The 22,429-nt window shown below is 32.6% G+C and overlaps 1 protein-coding gene across 4 annotated transcripts in view; it reads right to left on the bottom strand.

Annotated features, from left to right (window-relative positions):
- Nucleotides 1-22,429, bottom strand: part of Lrch (Leucine-rich-repeats and calponin homology domain protein) — a 71,695-nt gene that overhangs the window by 14,039 nt on the left and 35,227 nt on the right. The window contains exons 2-13 of one of the 4 annotated variants that reach the window (XM_085659475.1): nucleotides 12,812-12,956; nucleotides 12,044-12,276; nucleotides 11,104-11,240; nucleotides 10,095-10,310; nucleotides 8,465-8,626; nucleotides 7,221-7,342; nucleotides 6,628-6,768; nucleotides 5,831-6,231; nucleotides 5,374-5,525; nucleotides 4,815-4,952; nucleotides 4,502-4,579; nucleotides 523-1,027 (exon numbers count right to left, since the gene is read on the bottom strand). In XM_085659475.1, coding sequence (XP_085515601.1) covers nucleotides 1,019-1,027; nucleotides 4,502-4,579; nucleotides 4,815-4,952; nucleotides 5,374-5,525; nucleotides 5,831-6,231; nucleotides 6,628-6,768; nucleotides 7,221-7,342; nucleotides 8,465-8,626; nucleotides 10,095-10,310; nucleotides 11,104-11,240; nucleotides 12,044-12,276; nucleotides 12,812-12,956 — 1,934 coding nt within the window. In that variant the 3' untranslated portion in view covers nucleotides 523-1,018. Of the gene's footprint in view, nucleotides 1-522; nucleotides 1,028-2,036; nucleotides 2,668-4,501; nucleotides 4,580-4,814; nucleotides 4,953-5,373; nucleotides 5,526-5,830; nucleotides 6,232-6,627; nucleotides 6,769-7,220; nucleotides 7,343-8,464; nucleotides 8,627-10,094; nucleotides 10,311-11,103; nucleotides 11,241-12,043; nucleotides 12,277-12,811; nucleotides 12,957-22,429 lie in introns of those variants that run through there. The other 3 variants (XM_035862924.2, XM_035862925.2, XM_085659476.1) reach the window with 3 other exon arrangements.

Here is a 22,429-nt window from a genome sequence, read left to right on the forward strand (position 1 = left end):
CTCCTCGATCAGCGTATAAATTTATGGATTTTACTAAAGAAAAATTCTTTTTGTTTTCTTTTTTTTTTTTTTCTTTTGCCCCCTCTCCCCCGTCCTTCGCGAGAATTTGAAGAATTCTCGTTGATCGACGTTGAAACATTTTCGTCGAAATTAAATACGACGATCGTTTAAATCTATTACTTACATAGATGGCCAAGACGTTTAGGCTATATTATCGAACTTTTAATGATAAAACAATACACGCTTCTCATTTCTAACGCTTATTCAAAAAGAATAAACTTACTAGGACGTGCGCGATGAAAATCATACGAAAATGTTTTGTAGAAATATACGTAATGAAAAGGAATGGGAAGTAGAAAAATGAAAAAAAGAAAAAAAAGAAATGAAAAATAAATAAGAAGAAACTTATGCGGATTGTCTATATGTAAGTTATGATATCGAAAAAATTTCTCTACCGCTTTGAAAGACGTTTCGTGGGATCATCACGTAGGCATGAAAAACCAAAAAAAAAAAAAAAAAAAAAAGAAAAAAAAAAAGAAAAGAAAAAAATACAACAAGAAGAAAAAAATAAAAAAGAAATCTAAATCAATCAGAGAAATCCCTCTTAATGCTTAACGCTATATTGGAGAAAAAAAAATAAAAAAAAAAAGAAAAAATTGCGACAGCATTTAAACCAAACGTCGCAAATAATGTTTCCACAAAATCATTGCACGACGAATAATCCACGAAACGGATCTTTTCGAGCTATTGAAATTTTTTCACGCTTTTTTTTTAATTACAATACTTCGATGATCATAAAAGCGAACTGAAGGAGAGCTAAACAATAAGACGAAGTTACGAACGAGATATTTCGTTCGTAGCTTTTTGAGCTCTTAAACAGAAACAAAACAAAAGAAATTCTTTTTTTTTTTTCAACATAAACTACTTTCATTATAATATCTAAGAAGACGATTGTATGTAAATATTTTAAAGCGTACCGAAAGTAGGCAGTGATTCGATTGTTGTTCGCTTCAGTTGTCTATTTTGCCTTTAAAAAAAAAAAAAGAAAAGAAAATAAAGAAACAATATCGAGATCTTATCGAAACATACGGAAAAAAAAATAAAAAACCTAAAGAAAAAAAAAAAAAAAAAAAAAAAAAAAAGAAAAAGAAGAAGAAAAGTTTCCATACGTCGTCGAAAGGAAGACGCAAATAGTCTCTTCTAAATATAACCTTAAATCGTAGAAGGATCGATGTACATCGTATTGAGATCGATCGATCGATCGATCGTACGGAAACTTTTAAGATCATTCTTTTTTTTTTTTCTTTTTTTTTTGTATTCTTGAACATCGACACGCGACACTTTCGTTCGATCTTACGAAAGCAAACGAAAGTTTCGATAATAATTAAAGAAAATACATCTCATCTCTCTCTCTCTCTCTCTCTCTCTCTCTCTTTCTCTCTTTTTTTCTCTCTCTTGATTTATTTTTCACGCATTTACAACGATTAAATTTTGCAACGATAACACGTGCACCGCGACGACTGCGTTTCTTTTTTCTCTTACTCGTGTAAAGTTATTCAAAAAATAATTCGATCTCTCGCTCTAATATCTCAAAATGATAACGTTATTAAATAGGAAACGTCGATGTATTATATCGTAAAAAAAGAGGACAAAAAAAAAAAAAAAAAAAAAAAAAACAAAACAAAAAAATAAACGAAAAAAGGAAATAATAACAACAAAAGTGTCACGTGCGATCCTTATAAGTTCGTAATTTCTGAATTGATAGAAATTATTAATCAGATTAAAAAAAAAAGAAAAGAAAAAGAAGAAAAACCAAACCAAACCAAACAAAACAAAACATAACAAAACAAAACAAAATAACAAAATACCTCAATGAAATAAACAAAAGAGAGAAAGAGAATGAGTAATGAACGTTTGATAATCGAGGTACCTATAATTCTTAAAATTTCGATGACGTGCAATTTTTATAAATTTTAGTACCGCAAAATATTTCCCCTTCTTCCTCCATCTCACCTCCCCTTCCGCCCCCCACCACCTCTCTCTCTCTCTCTTTCTCTCTCTTGAATAAATATATTTTTCATTTTCTTTTCAACATCCTCAATCTAAATTAGTTTCATACGCATCGCACAATCCGTTTTCGTTTCTCGTGTTGCCATTCGTTGTTGTTTATTTATTTCTCTCTCTCTCTCTCTCTCTCTCTTTCTCTCTCTCTCTCTCACTCTCACTCTCTCTCACTCTCGTTTAATTTTTCATTGCACGAACTCACACACATACACAAACACGCAAATACACAAATATACACGCTCACACATACACTCTTTCTCATTCTCTTTCTCACACAGACACCCTCTCTCTCTCTCTCTCTCTCTCTCTCTCTCTCTCTCTCTCTCTCTCTCTCTCTCTCTCTCTTTCTCTGTGTTGCTTTTTTTAGTCGGGAATCGGGAAGAGATAGAGCAGAACCAGGGTTGTTAGGAATGTTGCAAAAAGCATCGCGGACAAGACGCGGTCCTGAATCGTACGGGGTGAACCTGCGGCCGGCTCTTCGTTGCCTTTCTCAACTTCTTCTGGAAGAAGGAGAAGAGCGGAGACGAGACGTGCCAGAGCCTCGAGCCCGTACGCGTCCATGTAACCCACGTCCATGATTGCGTCCGCGTCCATTAACACCTCCTGCAACCAACAACGATACTACTCAGTCCCAACAATTTCTTTTTTGCTTTTCTTGTTGTTGTCGTTTTTTTTTTTTTTCTTATTTATATTACTTTTTTTTCCCTTTTTTATTCTGTATTTTTTTTTTTTTATTTTTTTAATTCTCTCTCTCTCTCTCTCTTTCTTTTTCTCCTTTTTCTTTTTTTTCTAAACGTAGCCGCGCGCTCATCGAGAATAATCGCGCGAATTTTTCTTTAATTTACTCGTAATCGTTATTGCTACGAGGACAAAGCAAAAGAAGAAGTTTCTTGAGGTTAATCAGAAAAAAAAATAATCACCCTTGTTTTTTATTTTTTTTTTTTTGTATTTTTCGTTATTTAATGTCTTCAACGAGATAGAGTATAGAGATGTATTCTTTTTTTTTTTAATCTTTATATATATATATATATATATATATATATATATATATATATATATGTATATATAAATTAAACGATCAAAAAAGAAGTTAGATCGGAAAATCGTGAGAGAAGAGAACCTCGTCGACTAATTGAAATGCCATTTTGGAAGGTTTAAAAATTTTATTTTGGCGAAAAGCAATGAGCGACGACATAATAAAAGCAATTATCAAAAAAATCTATAGGCGCATGCATCTAAAGCTTCTTTCGATTCGTCTGCGCGTTTTTTCTTTTTCTTTTTTCGTTCTTTTACTTAATTTCGTTTTCCTTTTTCTTTGCCTTTTTTCTCTTTTTTTTTTAGTCATTTTTTTTTTGTGTAAATATGTATGTGTGTTGCATCCTTAAGAAATGCTTTCTTTTTTATCCTCTATCTTTCTCTCTCTCTCTCTCTCTCTCTCTCTCTCTCTCTCTTGCTCTCTCTGATTGTTGATTTTTAATCTCTCTCTCTCTCTCTCTCTCTCTTTCCCTCCCCCTCTCTTTCTCTCTCTCACTCTTTCCTTCTCTCTTCTTTTTTTTTAAGATGCCCGCGGCTACATTGGGGACTGACTAGTAGAGTTGTTGGAAGTACCATCTAATATCAAAACGACTGACGTGTGGCCGTTTAAGCATTAGTATACAGATATTACGTCAAACATTATAATTAAATAAATATTTTTTTATAGAAACGCAAGCATCGCTTTTGTTTTTTCTTTCATTTTTTTTTTCGATCACTCGACGATCACGTAAAATGTAGTAAATAAAATGTACACACACACATATATATATATATATATATATATATGTATGTATGTATGTGTATATGTACATTAAATTCTAAACATTTCATTCAATGATCGAGCTAACTCCATATCTCTTTTCCTGACTCTGACAACACACCGTTCACCATATCGCGTCGTGCAAAAAAGTTTTATACATAAATAGAGAAAAGACGAGATCGATTAATTTTCGATATATGTACATTTGTATACATGTATGTATGTATGTATGTATGTATGTATGTATGTATTTTTGTACAGGCTGTATATAAATTTGTTTGTTCATTAATACTTTCCCGAAAAAAAAAAAAATAGAAAAATAAAAAAGAAATAAAAAGAAAAAACTTATTAGAAAATTTCTCTTTACAATTTATATACACCCTGTAAACATATATATATATATATATATATATATATATATATATATATATATATATTTTACGAATCATTAAATAAATAATTCATGCAAAAAGGAAATATTCGATCGATCATGAAGAATAGTATTTAGATAAGTTCTTAAATAATGTTTAGAAATTTGTATTATACATATATATATATATGTATATATATATATATATATATATATATATATACATATATAAAAGAAAATAAAAAAGCTTAATAAATCTCGCGTGTTCTTACCTCGTCAACGCCTATTTTCCGACAGGCCTCCAAGAAATTGTCAACGTTACGTCTGCATCTTGCCATTGTGAGCTTAGGCTATGTAAAAAAAAAAAAAAAAAGATATATCATTGTCTTGTTGTCAGGGTCGATAAAATTACGACGACGATAACAATGACCAAAAAAAAGGGAGAAAAAGATAAAAAAAAAAAATAATAAAAAGAGAAAAAATATCGGACAATCTTTGTAATATCATGCGGCAACTTTTTTTTTTTTTTTTTTTTTTTTTTTTTTTTTTTTTAATTGTCATTAATTGTCTGAATAGAAAACTTACTACGGCAGGCGATGGGACATGTATGCTTGCTACCGATCGTGGCCTTACGTGATTCGCCAAGTGACAAAGTACGACGCCATCGGTCAATGCTGGCGCCAGATCTTCCGGTAAAGCCATTTTCAGTCTCGTTTCTATATGCTGTATCATAATTCAACGAACGAACAATGCGAATGCCTCATTAGAAATCTGCCGTACAATACTCAAGACTTACATATTATATTATTCAACCTAAATGCATTGAAAAAGAAAAAAGTGAAGATGAAACAAAAAAAAGAAAAAAAAAAAAAAAAAAAAAAAAAAAGAAAAGAATTCTCGACGATTTCAACCAATCGAACGAATTACGAGATAATGCAAGAGTGACTAATAATGACTTTATTAATATTATTATCATTATTATTATTATTATTATTATTATTATTATTATTATTATTATTATTATTATTATTATTATTATTATTATTATTATTATTATTATTATTATTATTATTATTATTATTAAGTACCCAAGAAAAATGGTACATTTTGAGAGAATCTTGTGAAATAGCTTTTCGACACTCACGTTCCTGAGTTGTTCGATCAAATCGGCTTCCTCTTTGGCACGTTCGAACTCCCTCCTCATTGTGAATGAGTACTTCTCCGGCAAATTGCTATTCCACGTAACGGATCTCGACGATTTAGGACTCCCGCCATTTCTGCTTGGACTTTTGTTACCTGATTACCGAAAAAAAAAAAATAAATAAATAAATAAATAAAAATGAAAGGAAGGAAAAGAAAAAAGAAGAAACGTGAATGAAAATAAAAATAAAAAAAAAAAATAAAAAAAAAAAAATATTGAGAAAAAAGAAAGAAAGAAAGAAAGAAAAAAGATAAGAAGAAAAGAAATTAAAAGACATTTCGACGTAATATTTATTAATTTTTTATCATAGATATAAATGATTTCATTTAATCATTATAAAGAGATATACATTTTAGATATTAAAATTTAAATGTGCTTTATTATTATAAATAATTCTCACCTTCGACATAGCCAACAGCCGTTTTGACTAATCTCGGTGTATGCCCAGGACTTGTATTATTCGACATTATACTGCTCGACGTTTTTATAGGCGAATTTGGCTTTTTGTAAGGCTGCTCGTGATACTTTCCGTTTTTATTATTGTACTCGTTATTGCTTCCATTGATGATGGGCGTATTTTGATAATTTATCCTCGAGGGCGTGACCTTTTGTACCGGCCTCTTCGTAGCATTTTCCTCGTTGAATATTTGCTTGCCTGTAAGGGCAATGACCTCCTTGGATCCATTCGAGTCAGTCTCGTTGTTCTGCGATTCGTTGCCCGGAGGTGTCACCTGTTCCCTTGGTCTGTAAACACTTGGGCCCTCGTTGGCCCTTTGTTGCCTCAATGCTTCCTTGTATTCCCTGAAAATTCAAACGTGCAATTCTTTCAGACAATATAAGCGGCGTGACGAACGATTAAAAAAAAAAGAAAAGAAAAAAAACAAAAAAAAAAAAGAAAAAGAAAGAAAAGGAAGAAAAAGAAAAAGACTATTATGCAGAATTTACTTTCCTTAATTAAATATTAAAAAAAAAAAAAGGAAAAAAAAAAAAAAGAACAATCACAACGCACAATCTCATAAAGTCAATCGGGGATGAGGATTAACTCAAATCTCGCGAAATTCTATTGGAAAGTATGAAAATGATAAGACGAGCTAAGAGGACGTGGTGTTAGAGAACGAAGGAAAGAGGAAGAAGAAAAAAAGAAGTAGAAAGAAAGTTAGAACGAATGAAAGAGAGAGAGAGAGAGAGAGAGATTACCTGTACGTTTGAATGTGATTTAACGGCCTCTTATCATCCCCATTCAACAGCGACGTTGAATTGCTCGTTGTCTGAATTGGTTGTACCGACTGAGTCGTTGAAATTGGTTGAGACTGGTTCGTATGGGTCGTCTCCAAGGGACTGAAAAAGAGGAGCCACGCACGATAATGCACATGCAGCAGGCAAAAAAAAAACAAACAAACAAACAAAAAAGTAATTTCAGTATAAATATACTTAGAGAGATATAGATGATAAGATGACGGGGGTAGGAGGGGGTATAGGGACTAGCGGTGATAGAGATATACATAGAGATGACGAAAGATAGAGTTAGACAAGAAAGAAAAACAGTGGAGGGGGAAGGGGAGGAGTAATCGGGGAGGGCGAAAAAAATAATTACAAATTACGTTCAAGCGACGTCTTAATTAGATGAAAATAATGTCGGATAGTTCGATTGGAAAAAATTTCAAATATCACAAATCCAATGTCAAAGAAAGAAAAAAAAAATTATTATTATTATCCATTCACTTTGGTTTTATCCGATATAAAATTGACCGATCATAAAATTCATAAGAATATGAAAATTGAAAACTTACCCCGGTGGCGTGATAGACGTATGATGAAGGCCAGAGGTCATCGGTCTTCTTATGTCCGCGCCATTCTCGGAAGTACTTCTCTCCAATCTCCTCTTCTCCAACTGATCGTGAAGTATCATGGCCTGTACGGGAGAAAAAGATACATATATATATATATATATATAGATAAACAAAGACAGACGGAGAGAAAGATAAAGAGAGAGAGAGAGAGAGAGAGAGAAAGAGAGAGAGAGCGAGAGAGAGAAAGACAAAGATAGATAAAGAGAAAGAGAGAGAGAGAGCTCGAATCCATTGAAGATTATGCCAAGTAGTTATTAAAATTTTATCATGCGGCGATTTCAACGTGTCGCTTTGCTATTACTTTAGACGTTAGCGCCGCTAAATCACTTTTTAAAAGATGACGCTGTAGACCAGGTCAAGGTCATTCAAATCGAAGCTTGAACAAGAGCCAACGCGAGAGAGAAAGAAAGAGAGGGAGAGAGAAAGAGGGAGAGAGAGAAAGAGAGAGAGAGAGTAATTCGAGTTTGATATAATCGTCGAGACTTCAAGTGGGATCTACTCGATCATGCTAAATATAGAAGACCAAGTCATTCTTTAGTATTCGAGAAGAGCAGCACGTCTATTCCCCGTTGCATAATACGTATACGGTTCTTTTTACGAAAAATCGAAGCACGTAAAAGAAATCGAGAAGAAGAGGAGCTTTATTTTCTCCTCTTTACAAGATAGGATTACTACAAATTTTCCGATAACGCGATACGATGTATAAAAAGAAAGAAAGAGAGAAAGAGAGACAGAGAGAGAGAGAGAGAGAGAGAGAGAAAGACAGAGAAATAAAAAAAGAAACATGACGGATATGATACAAATAATAAAAATGATAACGTATCGCGAAGTAGATAGATATCTATCGAGTTAATTTTAAATTTGACTCTTTAAATTTGAACCTCTATCTTGATTGGGGAAAAAAAAAAAATAAAAATAAATAAATAAATACGAATATATAAATCATTTGCATCACATTGAATCGTTTTCTTTTTTCCTTTCCTTTCTCTCTTTATGATATAATTCAACGTTAACAAATTTATCTAAAATCTTGTCAGGGGAAAAAAGGAAAAAAGAAAAAAAAGAAAAAGAAAAAAGAAAATAATAATAAACCGATATTATCATATGATTAACGATTAAAAAGCTTCAGGTATATATTTAATAAGGTGTTTAAAATAACCATGACATTCTTCAAACCCACCCACCTTGCCCAGCTCGTCCTCCAAGGACGTATGTTCACCCGGTGAAATCGTGCTCGGTGTAGACGTGCCACTGCAGGATCCATTTATTCCAGTTTCATGTGGCAACGTTATGGAAAGCGGTGAACACTCTTGACGCCATAAACCCCGTACCTCACCGTCATGCACCTGCATTCAAAAAGGCGACGTCCACCAAGAGAGGTAAAAAGGATAAATCATTAATTGAACGTCTATTGAAGAAAAAAAAAAATAAAAAGAAAAAAAAAAAAAAGAAAGATAGACGTCCATGTTCATCCAAATCATCGACAAATTTTTATTTCGTCCAAACACATTCGCTACATCATAATTATCGTAATTCAATTTGATTTAATGCCACTTTCATTGGCCAATTTAGAAATATTTATTTACGTTTTTAAGACACACGATGCAATTTCTTATGTATAATTGTAAGCAACTCCCTTGGCAAATAATTAATTCCATAAAAGAAATAGTAAGTAAAATTCGATGAAATGATATAAATTGACTTTTAATATTCCCTTTAAAATAGAAATTCAAGCGAACGTTGTAGAATGTATTAAAGTCCTTGCTGCCGCGTTTGAATTGCATTATTGCAATGATTTACATTTAGAATAATTGTGTTAATTTCAGATTGGCTTCTGAAATAAATTATTATTTTTTTATTCGATGGTCAAAAAAAATTTGATCATTCAATGGAATTAAATAAGCGCTCGACAGTTAAATCAAAAATAAAAAAATAATTCAAAAAGTGCAGTTAAACGATTTGACTTGTGAACGGCTCAATTAACCCTCTGTAAAAATCGTACATGTGCATTTGTATTTCTTCTTAATTTCTTTTTATTTTTTTCATTTTTATTTTTTCTTCTTTCGAAAATTATTTATCCATTCGCCAGAAAATTCATTACCATTTCCATAGAAATATTAAAAAATTTCTTTTATTCCAATTTATTAGCCTATTTGAAAAATATAATTATATTAAACTTGCGATTATAAGAATATAGTAAAATATAGTATTTGTATTGTATTGGTTTGACCCCGATTTTCAATAAATACGATAAATAATACTAATGTTGTTTATTTACATATAAAATAACAACAATTTCAACAATTATTTATCCAGCCAATCTGAATAATATAACTAACAAAATAACAATATGTTTTACGTTAATATATAATTTGTTGTTTAGGCATGAAAAAAAAAGAAAAAAAAAAAAAAAAAAAAAAAAAATTGGCTTATAGATGTGACTACAAGAAACTTTTTTTTTTATATGTATTATATATATATAATATATAATATATACAACATATATAATTTACATACACACACACACACACATACTATATATACATATATATATCTATATATATATATATATATGTATGTATGTATACATTAAACCATTCTTTCAAACATGATTACACTTAACAAAATCACTACATATGAAAAAACTGTATTAATAAAAATTTCACAATATATATATATATATATATATATATATACATGTCTGAAATTTTTCTATCATTCCTCGGTAATAGTACCGAATAAAAACCAACGAATGAGCGTACAAAGTAATCGAAAAGAAAATGGAATGGCCAACAAAATTACAAGGAAACTAACCGCGCTATGAATTTCTTGGGACCAACGTTTGTCGACCCCATCGCTCGTACTGTAACCACTGTCAACGTTATGGCGCCTATGAGATCTGGTGTCTAAGGTTGCATGACCCCGAGCATCCAACGGTCCTCTTCTTGCACGTCCTCCTCTCGCCCTCTCGTGCTTCGCCGCCTGCCTCTCCAAGTACTTGAAGATGTGCGTTCGCCCGCGAATGCATAACTGAAGCAATTCATAAATCCCATGCTCTCTCTTTCTCTCTCTCTTTCTCTCTTTTACTTGATACATACATATTTAAGAAGCATGCATTTTTTTGTCTTTTATAAATAAATAATTACACGAATAAAAATCAAAAGTTATATAGTTATATAGGGCACACGTTCGATTCGTTTTTTCTTTTTTTATTTATTTATTTTTTTCTTTTTTTTTTTTTTTTTCAACGTCACAACAATTATCGTACAATTTTTCTATGAATTTCTTTTAAAAGCACTAAAAACAGTTCAAAAAAATAACGTAAAACAATATATGTACATACATGTATATATATATTGTATTTTATATTTATTTTCCTGTCTATATACATAAATATATATACACACATTCAGCATATATATATATATATATATATATATATATATATGTTTATATTTATATATACTGAGTTTATAGTAAAATTATATATACCGTATAACAAGGCTTGTTACAATGATTTCCGATTTGTAAAATCATCTAAAAACTTTTGGCCCACTCTATACTATTTATATACTTATTCTTTTACAATATATATTTGTTTCTTTTCAATCAAAAGAAATGAAATATGTATATGATAATTGAAACAATTTTGTCGTATTGATATATATGACTTGGAAATTAAATGTAAAAATAAAAATGAAAAAAAAAAAAAAAAAGTGTTCAAATTAGGAGATATTCCTGTGTGTGTGTGTGTGTGTGTGTGTGTGTGTAAGTGAGTAATAGAAATTAATATCGATAATTTTATCAATGTTTATATGCTCACCGAAGCAGGCGGCGAGGTCAGAGGATTATCGGAGAGCTTAAAATCTACCAAGCTTTTCATCTTTCTCATTTCGTTTGGAAGCACAGATATCCGGTTACCACTAATATCCAGCTTCACGAGCCTCAGGTACGTAAGTTCTGCATGGAAAAGTCTCATTAGAGACATTATAAGTATAACGAACGACCTATGATCATTTTACACGCCATGACTATCATACGATTCTATCAATTAACTTAAATAATTAACCGGTAAAACATCGTTTTATTTAACAAAATGAAAGGAGTTCTCATGTGAAATTATTATGCATCAGAGGTAAAACAATTTTTCTTTCCCCTTCTCCCCTCCTTCTCCACCCCTTTTCTCTCTCTTTCTCTCTCTCTCTCTCTCTCTGTGCCTGTCTGTCTGTTTTGTATGCATGTATATGTGCATTATACGATAATCGTAAATAATCTCGTTCATATAATCTCGTAAATGTGCAACTCTTTAGTAATGATTCTTTTTTTTTTTTTCTTTTTTTTTTTTTTATGCAAAACACCAAGAATTCAATTTTGTATGCAAAAACATTTCAGGTTCCAAGAGTAAAATTATCTTCAATATTGATAAAACTCGATGCGATAAATATTTAATTCCAAAAAAAAAAAAAAAAAAAAAAAAAAAAAAACTGAACACACGCATAGAGACAGAGAGAGAGAGAGAGGGGGGGGAGATGCACAAATAAAACAAAAACAATTAATCCGAAATAAAATTATATCCATTGATAAATGTATTATTATTCACAGGGGGAAAAAAAAGGAAGAAGGGAAGAAAGTAATTGTTTTTCTTTTTTCTTTTTCCTGAGCACTTGTATCAGATAGGTATAAAAATTTTTAATCGAAATGAGAAGAAGACAGGAAGAGGAGGAGGAGGAGGAGGAGGAGGAGGAGGGGGTTATTCGTCCTACCTATAGGCAGGTGCACCAACAAGTTGCTCCTCAGGTCTAAGGATCTGAGTCGTGCAAGGTCACCTATACGAGGTGGAAGTGTCGCGATTTCGTTGCAACCTGCATCCAGTTCTGCAAGAGCCGACATCCTCCCCAACTCATCTGGCAGGGATGCTAATCTGTTGTGTGCGACCAATAACGTCTGAAGAGGTAGCCTACAGATTTCTCGAGGTAGTGACGTCAATTGATTTCGACTGTAAACAGAATTAAAGGAACAAAAAAAATAAAAATAAATAAATAAATAAATAAATAAATAAAAAAAAAAAAATAAAAAAAAATGAAATGTAAGTAGAAGGATAAAATATAGATACGTAATCAATTTTTTTAATTTTAAATATTTCTAATCGATTCTAAATATTAATTTATTTTTCTTCCTACAAAATTTTCTTAAGCTCTTCTTCAAATTGATTAATTAATTAATTAATTAATTTATTTATTTATTTATTTATTTATCAAATTGTGAAACTGCAAGCTAAAAAAGTAACTCGACAAGATATTGACTTTCTTTTTTTTTTTTTTTTCTTTTTCTTTCAAAAATATGATTGACAGTATTACTGTCAGTTATGATAAGGGAGGTTTTAATAATGTTTTACGAAAGGAAATGAAAAGAAAAAATTGGAGGTATCCCCCTAACCGTGGGAGAAAGTTTTTATATAGGGGGGGAAAAAAAAGAAAGAAAGAAAAAATAAAAAGAAAAATAATAACACAAAGAAGAAAACAAATTCCAACCTAAGATCGAGGTAGTTTAATGACTGAAGCATCACGACAGTTTCCGGTATGATTCTTATGGCATTGTGGTAAAGATGTAGTTTCTCGAGGAAAGGAAATTCCGTGACCTCTTCTGGCAGCTCGACAAAGCGATTCTTCGAAAGATCTGCAAATGAAGAAAGAAAGAAAAAAATAAATAAATAAACAAATAAATAAATAAGAATTAGAAACAAACGTTAATAGTGAAATATTTTCATATAAAAAAATGTATCGTTTAGATATTTAAGAAAAAAAAACGCATTAAAATTATTCGTTCGATATTATATAACATCTACGTTAAAAATGTTTTTCATCATTAATTTCACACATAAATAATAAATATCTTTTTAATTCCTCTTTCTAACGTCCGACATAATGATCGTCTGATTGTTAATTCATTGACATAGTAGGATGACTATTTAGATAAATTTCTAATTATCATTGATTTGTATTAAAAATTTATCGCAAAGATAAATGTAAGAATGAAAATGATTATTTTTCGATTCAATTATTTATAACAAATAATTCTCAACGAATAATTTTCATAATTTATTTTACGTATACACACAACAAAAAAAAAAAAATCTCCTTCAATTCATCTTTCTAAAATATTATACACGTACGATAAAGTCATTGATACGATAGGATGAACATACGATGAGAATGAATTTTTTTTTTTTTTTTTTTTTTTTTTTTTTTTTTTTTTTTTTTTTCAATAATTATTGATCATTAAATAATTCTTAATCATTAAGCGATTACTTTTCAAATCAATTATTTATAAAAAATAATTTTGCAGAATTCATATCAACGTTGATAAAACAAATAATCCTTACAATTTCTCTTTCTAAGAACATAATACGTTCGGTAAAGTCATCGTTATAGTAGGGTGAACGTACGATAAGGACGAAGGAAGACGCAAGAGGTAGTTTATTGATCAGAAAGTTAGAAGTCCGAAGTTGGGAACAGGCTTGCAGGAGAAACAGCAGCGACGGCAATAGCACCAACCACCCTTATCCTTTTTTGAAAGCTACGCGGGGTTGTTGTTCGGGACGCACGTGACTTTCTCTCTCTCTCTCTCTCTCTCTCTTTCTCTCTCTCATTGCGCCCCATTCATCAGAGAGAGACGATGATTCTTCTTAGCAAAGTAGAAAAGGACCAACCCCCAAGCAAGGCGAGAGCAAGCGAGCAAGTAGGCAAGCAGACAGGCAGCTAACGCTCTTTTACAACAGAGCTGTTGCCACGGGAGACATATCGGTACCTTATTAAGCCACTACCAACCTTACCGGTTCCTTAACAGAAGAGAAGAAAGCCCCTTTCATCCTCACCCCCGTTCTTATCCCCATCCCCATCCCCATTCCCATCTCCATTCCCTTCTCCTTTCTCCTCTATTCCTCGTTGATCGACTCGTTTCGATAAAGCCTCTCTCGACACATTCATTTATACCTCGGTTCTACGACTCGTCGCACTATTATCACAATAAACTTATAAAATCGTATTTTATATTTTACATAAATTATTTAAAAATGTATTAAAAGCATCACGGGTATCGATGATGATACATATTTATTCTCGATGACGTTTGACATCTCGAACGGCATGATAATCGAAAGAATCCTTTTTCTTTCTCTCTTTTATTTTATTTATTTATTTATTTGTTTGTTTGTTTATTTATTTTTCTTTTTCTTTCTATTTTATTTTATTTTGCTCGTAAAAGATGGAGAAGAAAAAAAATGCGAATGAAAAAAAAGAGAAAAAGAGAGAGAGAGAGAGAGAAGCCATTTAATACTCAAAAATAATTCCTATTAAATCATTACGAGTTATCAAATCTTTCAAAGCGTAATTTTGTATATATTAGAAGCACGCGCGTTTATCCGCTGTACACTACTACTGAAAATCGGACAAAGAATAATCCTTTTGCTGTCACGTTCGCACGATATGCCTGTCTCTTTTTGGATCGTTTAATTACAGTGAAACGTGCCATGACTGAGAGATAAAATTCTTTTTTCCTATTCCCTCCACCTCCACCTCCACCTCCACCTCCACCTCCACCTCCTCCTTCTCCTTCTTCCTCCACTTTATTCAACACTGAACAACTACGACCTTCTACCCTCCCACCCCCACAAATTTACGGGGATTGTGTTAGAATGTGTTAGAACAAATTTTTCTATAGACAATTATTATTCGAATGAATTATTTTCAATCGAAATATAATAATCAACGATTTTAATTAACGATCGATCGAAAATCGAATATCGATTTGTATTATTCAATCGTCGATTGAATCGTTAATCGTTGCTTTTAATCGCATCGATCTAAAAAAAAAAAAAAAAAAAAAAAAAAAAAAGAAAAAAAAACCGCCGTTGAATAAATGTTCAAGGTCAAACGTCGAATCTTCGATACCACGAGCCTGACACGAACAAAACGGCAAAACGAGTTAAAGTGTAGATGATACGAATAACTCCGAGATGATACCGATCATTTAACAAACTTGATTTTCCGGTCTCGTGTTTTAATCCGACGACGAGTTATAGGCATTCTAAGAAAAACAAATTAAGAAAAACAAATGTATGAGTAATGATATCTAATTCACGATTGGTATATAGTATGTGTGTACAACTGTCGAGACATATAAAAGATCATCTTGGAAATGTTTAACGAGAGATAAAATGTATCGCTGGCAAGGAAAAAGAAAAAGAAAAAGATAGAAAGAAAGGAAAAATAAAAGAGAGAGAGAGAGAGAGAAAAAATGTTCTATGTTCGAAACGTTAGAAGTATTAGATGGGATTATAAATATACAGGATGTTCCAAGCGAGTGAAACAAACTTTTGTTCTGGTTAAAAATTTTTTTAAATTATTTAAGACTGTCAGCAATTATTAATGAACGAGTAATAAAACGAATAATAACATGGAACATAAGTATATAAATATTTTTATGTAGACGATAAAGAATAACTCCGTTCAAATGGTCCAATCAAAAATATGGACTTTCATTAAGGAAAACCATTGTTATTGCTGCATTTTTCTGATGCATCGATGGAGAAAAAAATGTATAGTCATTTGCGTATTATAAAATATCCAATGCCATTTAACTTTGACTTATGACATTTCTTTTTCTTCTTTTATTTTCATTTTCAACCGTTCAGGAGATTCCAGTTGCGTAAGACGACACCCTGTATATATATATATATATATATATATATATATATATATATATATATTCCTTTGCCTTCCTCGTTCTCTTCAAATATTACTAAATTCGATGCAAGATCCAAATATCCGAAGATCCGGAAATTGGCAATCGCTGTGTCAACAGAGAGAGATACGTACTTACTTACCTACCTCACTTATATACCTAACCCAAGGATCTTCTTAACCCGAGGCAAATTTGGAAGACACTCTGGTTTTCCTTGCCTCAAAATAAGATCATCGTGATATAACCGAACGGAAAGTGGAAGGGAAATGGAAGGTAATGTAGTTACTTAGCCGATGAAGGAAGAAGAAAAAAAGAAAGAAAGAAAAAAGAAAAAAAAAAAAAAAAGAAAAAAGAGAGAAAAGACTTACTGGCATGAGAAAAGGTCAAATCACAAAAATGAAAGAGATTCCAATGAATGAAGATTTTCGATGATACAACAAAAATTATCTAATTCATTCAAGAAAAGCGAACTCATCGTTTTATCGGTTCACGAATGAGGATGAAAATTTTGCGAGTAAAAAAAAATAATAAAAAAAAAAAAAAAAAAAAAAATAACCCGCGCACAATCTCGTCTAAGTAGAAAAGCAATTTGTTTCATTGATTTATTATGTATACGGTTAAGTATTCCTCAAGAGAATCGAGATCTTTGGTCTAGACTGATAAAAACTAGCTCGAGAAGTCTAGCCAGGAACTCTAAACGTGGAAAATCTTTAAGCTATCTAAAAGATCCGCCTAAGAGAGATATTCGATGGAATAAAAAAGTAAAGGGAGGGGGGGGGGGGAATGTTTCTTAGCTTCTTTCTTTCTTCTACATTTTTTTTCTTTTTTGTTAATTAACAAACGACATCGACGGCGTATTTATATTAATTAAAAAAAAATCCATCTTATCGATCCAATTCTCTATGGATCGTTGTGGAAATAAAGTTTAAACGATGTCAATGAGATCATGCGTTCGACGAAAATAAATCTCATAAAGGGACGACAATTCTTGTATTGTTTAAATGACGGGAAGATGGGCTAAAAGGGCCAAAGGACGTGGGGGCGAGAAAGTCGGGGTGGAGGAGGGAGAAATTGGAAGCATATAGAAATCAATGCTAACACAGAAAATCGATCGAATAATCGTGGAGGGAAAACGGGGCGTCGGCTAGTCTACGTTAGTTCGTTCGTTCGTTCGTTCAACGCACAAGATAGGGATGGTTGAACCCCTTTGCAAAAAAGAAGTCTCCCCGATAAATATATATATATATATATATATATATATATATATATATATATGTACGTGCTAGCTCTCTTTTTCTCTCTCTCTCTCTCTCTCTCTCTCTCTCTCTCTCTCTATATATATATGTGTGTGTGTGTGTGTGTGTGTGTGTGTACATATATATAAGTAGAAATACTTGAGCTTACTCGCTATTATTTCACCCAGGGTTCTTGGCAGTTCTGCAAAATTTCCACCCTCCGTCACAAGTCTATCCGCCATTTTGAAGACTCGAGAGAAGTCTACTACTTCGCGTTCTACTTTTCCTTTTACTTCTTCCTATACCACTTCGTTCTATCTATCTATCTATCTATCTTTATCCCCCTTTTACAATGTTATCCTCTACTTGTCCCTCACGCACATTTTAACTCCGACGACAGCTCTTTCCTCACAACGACGCGGGGAAAGAGGAATGTAAATAACGCGACGGTCAAGAACGAAAACCTTTTTTTTCCTTTCCGACTTATTTTTTTCTTCTTTGTCTTTCAATTTCAAGAACGAGAGCAAGAGTTAAAGTTAGAGTGACAATGGGAGAACGAAAAATGTTTAAGGGAGAGCAAAAAAAGGGATAAAAAGAAAAAAAAAAGAAGAAGAAGAAGAAAAGAAAAAGGAAGATCACGTTTGTTGCTCTCGATTTGTACAATCGACTTTAGGACGAGGATCTCTCTTTTTTTTTTTGGTAATCTATTTTACATTTTCATCGATTTTTTTTTATTTGATTAAAAGTCTTATCTAATTATTCTATATATATATATATATATATATATATATATATATATTCACGTGAGTTTCGTTAATCTTCGAATAAACGTTCATGTAAAAAGAAATCGAATTCGATAAAAACGTTCGCTGTAATAATATATACTTAACATCTAATAATAGATAATATCTATCTAAACAGACACACATACACACACGTGTATAAACGAAAGAAAATTATTCCCCCGCCCCCTGCCCCATCCTCCCCGCCAGAGACATACCACCATACATCTTTCATACAATAAATTCATGCAACGAGGTATTAATGATCGAACAGGGATAATCGATAAAAAATGAAAATCGGCAAAATTCCCGTCATTATTTAGATGCATATGGTACAAAGAAGGATTTCCGGTAATAACGGTCAGCGAAAGTGCCGTTCTCCGTGATGGCTGATAAAAATCGTTAGTTCGACCCTTAGCAACTTATTAGACTCTCGTAATTCTATTCTCTCTCTTTCTCTCTCTCTCTCTGTCTCTCTCTCTTTCTATAGTATAAGTAAGTACGTTAATCTAATAGATGTTGCAAGAAAGAGAAGGATAGAGAGAAAGAGAGAAGAGAGAGAGAGAGAGAGAAAGAGAGAGAAGTAGGGGGAGGGATGGTGTCTCCTCATCGGTCGACGCACTGGTCGTACGCTTCAAGGACCAAGGTCGAGGTCCTGGCTGGCGCAAAGGATCGATACTATATACAGCAGACGCATATATACACGCATATAGATACATCCATATATACATACATATATACATAATATATATGTATATATATATACTAATACATGTATATATAATCGTGCGTGACAAGAGAATCAACTATGACATTACGTTTTCGAGGGATAGAGAAGGAGAGGAGAGGCTTTGGGGTCCCATGGGCGTGGCCGTTCCTTCTTGTCTACAGCAATAATGTATTTCTCCTTCGTCTACATTATTTTTCTTTTTTTCTTTCTTTCTTTCTTTCTTTCTCTCTTTCCTTCCTTCTCCAATTATCCACACACATACATACGCGCGCATACAAACGAACAAATGACTTTTGACTGTTCATCTTTATTTCCACGATTACTCTTATATTATTTTCAGATATCCTCGAACTTGTAATTATCGTCATCGGAAGTGGGAAAACTGAATCGACCAATGGAAATAAAGATATCGATATTGGCATCGCGTGTTCTCGAGAACAATCGAGATTGCTTGCAATTTATGGGTATGGCACGTATTTATGGTTTGTGCGTGTGTGTGCATACATATATATATATATATATATAGGATGTTTCTGAAATAATTTCAAGTTACCTTATGATATTTCCTATAGTTTATATCTTAGTATCAAATAGAGAAAAAAAAAAAAAAAAAAAAGAAAAAAAAAAATAAGCCTAGATCAGTAAACAGATATAATGAAAATAATGAAATAAAGTAAATATAAAAGTCTCTAATTATTTCACTTTCCTTTTTTCTTTTCATTGTTTTTTTTTTTTTTGTTTATTTTTCTTCGTTTTTGTTTAATCAAGTCGCGCATCACCGCTCCTGTATATCACCGTGTTTTTTTTATTTATTTATTTTTTTTTTTTTTTCATATCTTATATATCCTTCGTAAGGATAGAAAATTAATTTACCCAGTCGACTGGATCAAGGCTCGCTAGTTAAAAAAGCGGAAGAGAAGAAGGAGGAGGAGGAGGAGGAGGAGGAGGAGGAGGAGGAGGAGGAGGAGGAGGAGGAGGAGGAGGAGGAGGAGGAGGAGGAGGAGGAGGAGGAGAAGCCAGATGGAAAGGGGGAGGCAGATAGAGAGGAGAAGGCAGGAGGCGAGAGGGGGAGGGGGCGAGATTAAGAGAGGAAGATTAATGAAAGGCCCGTTAAAAACCTTCGTGAGTAAAACCTCAGGATCTCTATTCTCGAAATATTCGTCTTCAACTGATCGTCCAGTCTCGAGTTTTTATTATCTAATGATTTTAATCTAAATTCGAATGCTTTCTAGATCAAGAAAGAAAGAAAGATAGAACGAAACAAAAGAAAGAAAGAGAGAGAAAGAGGAAGAGGGAGCGGGAGGAGAGTGGTTAAAAAACTTGTAAAATTTCTTCTCTCGTGTGTTGGAAATGTAAAAGTGGCCATCGTAATTTCAACGATAATCCGACATGTTCGCTAAGAAAGAGAAAAAGAGAGAGAGAGAGAGAGAGAGAGAGAGAGAGAGAGAGAGAGAGAGAGAGAGAGAGAGATACTAAAAGCCAAGGCAGAAAGAAATAAATGTCCTGCCAGGATTACTTTAGCTTTTCTTACGTTCACTGGTAAATTCTACTGCTTACTATAAAGCTACGAGATCTCAACTCTTGCTAGCTTGTTTTCTTTTTTTCTCTCTTTCTCCCTCTCTCTCTCTCTTTCTCTCTTTCTCTCTCTCTTTTTCTTGCAAGTTAAGTCTGCCATCTAATTGCAAGTGTGACCATGCAAGAAAGAGAAAGAGAGAGAGAGAGAAACGTACCTGGCGATAATAGGCATAGGTAACTTTTTAAGGTCTTGTTTCGTCGCTTTGAATGCTAATACCAAACAACTCCTTTTCCTCTAATCTCTATCTTTATCTCTTTCTATCTCTTTCTATCTCTCTCTATCTCTCTCTCTCTCTCTCTCTCTCTCTCTCTCTCTCTCTCTCTCTCTACTTCTTTCTTCTTTGTCTAAGAAGAAGAAAGAACTGAAACTGGTATTCTTGCTTAAGAAAATCTAACAAAAAGTTACTTTTTCTTCCGCTACCAGAACAACAAAATAAAGTTCTCGAAATAGGACGTAAAGAAGGAACGCAGGTCATTTCACGGGGTCATGCGTCATGATTATTATCACAAATCTCTGATGTCCGAAGAACCCTTTTATTCTTTTCCCACGCGTACGACGAGATCCAATTTTTTTCTTCATTTGCGAGAAATAACACGTCATCGGTTATTATATGTCACGACGAGGGGTTGAATCTCTCGAGATTTTTGATCGGTGAACGTGAACTGGGAGAGGCAAGAAAAAAAAAAAAAAATAAAAAGAAGAAAAGAAATGAATAAAATCACGTCCAATTTTTTTTTTTTCCATTCGAATTTTAATCGCAAAAAATTTTTGTCTTTTTTACTTTTTGTCGTCTTTTTCTTTTTTTCTTCTTTTGATCGTCCTCGATGATCAAAAAAAAAGATGAAAGCAATTTATTTAATGTATGTGTGTGTGCATATGTGTATGTAAGACATATATCCATTATTTTATTCGACTATCATCATTTTGAGATCGATGATAGATAAATAGAAAAACAGAAAAAGAAAAAGCAAACAAAAATCGATGAACGATTTTAATCCATCAGAATTGAAACCCCCAACTCATAGAATTTTTCATTCCCTAAACATTCTCATGATATCCCATAGGATTCACAGGAATAATTTTATTCCGCAAATTCCCAATTGCGGTTTCATCTGTTAATTCAGATTACATATTCGATCGATAATGCAATAATTGTCATTGCCATTGGCGTATCGAGTGTTACGAGCGGGCTGTTAAATCGGCCGTATCGATTTTTGAGTGAAGGAACAGAGACAGAAAATAGAGAGGAGAGAAAGAGATAGATAGATAAATACAGAGAGAGAGAGAGAGAGAGAGAGAGAGAGAGAGAGAGAGAGAATATAAGCGAAAGTAACGTAACGCATCGTTACAGATTCGTTACGCTTAGGTGAGTAAAAAAAAAAAAAAAAAAAAAAAAGGAAAAGAAAAATAAAAAGAAAAAAGGAAGAAAAGAAGAAAAAGAAACATACAAAGTATAAGATAGAAAAGAGAGAGATAGAGGGAGAGAGAGAGAGAAAAAGGGGGATGAAAATAGAGACACGAGTGAAAAAGAAGAGGGTAGGAGTTATAAGAGGCCACATAAGGGTTGCCTTCGAAACCGTGGAAACAGGAGGTCCGGGCCCGATCGATAACGTCCCCATGGCAAACATTGCCCCATGGGTTGGTTGAGGGTTGTGCTGTTAAACCCCCGCAAGGTGCATCACGCGTTGCTCTCCCTTCCTCTCTTTCTCTCACTCTCTCTCTCTCTCTCTCTTTTTCTCTGTCTGTCTGTCTCTGTCTTTCCTATCTACTTTTCTCGCCATGCGCACTAGCGCCCACCATGAATAGAAATAAAGAGGGATACCATTACATTACGTTATTGCTACGTATTCGTTATATGTTCTATTGTATCTTAACTATCAATTAAATTTTTCTTTTTTCTTTTTCTTTTTTATTTATTTTTTATTTTTTATTTTTTATTCTTTTTTTTTTCTTCTTCTTTTTTTTATCCATCGATCGACATTATCTTGAAACTTCATCCCTTATTATATAGATATCATTCAGTTGTTTAAAAAAAAATTAATTTAATATACATATTTCTTCGTTGCATATATATATATATATAT

This window comes from Vespa mandarinia, chromosome 9 (genome assembly GCF_050613455.1).
Source record: "Vespa mandarinia isolate Hongniang chromosome 9, ASM5061345v1, whole genome shotgun sequence".
Lineage (NCBI taxonomy): Eukaryota > Metazoa > Arthropoda > Insecta > Hymenoptera > Vespidae > Vespa > Vespa mandarinia.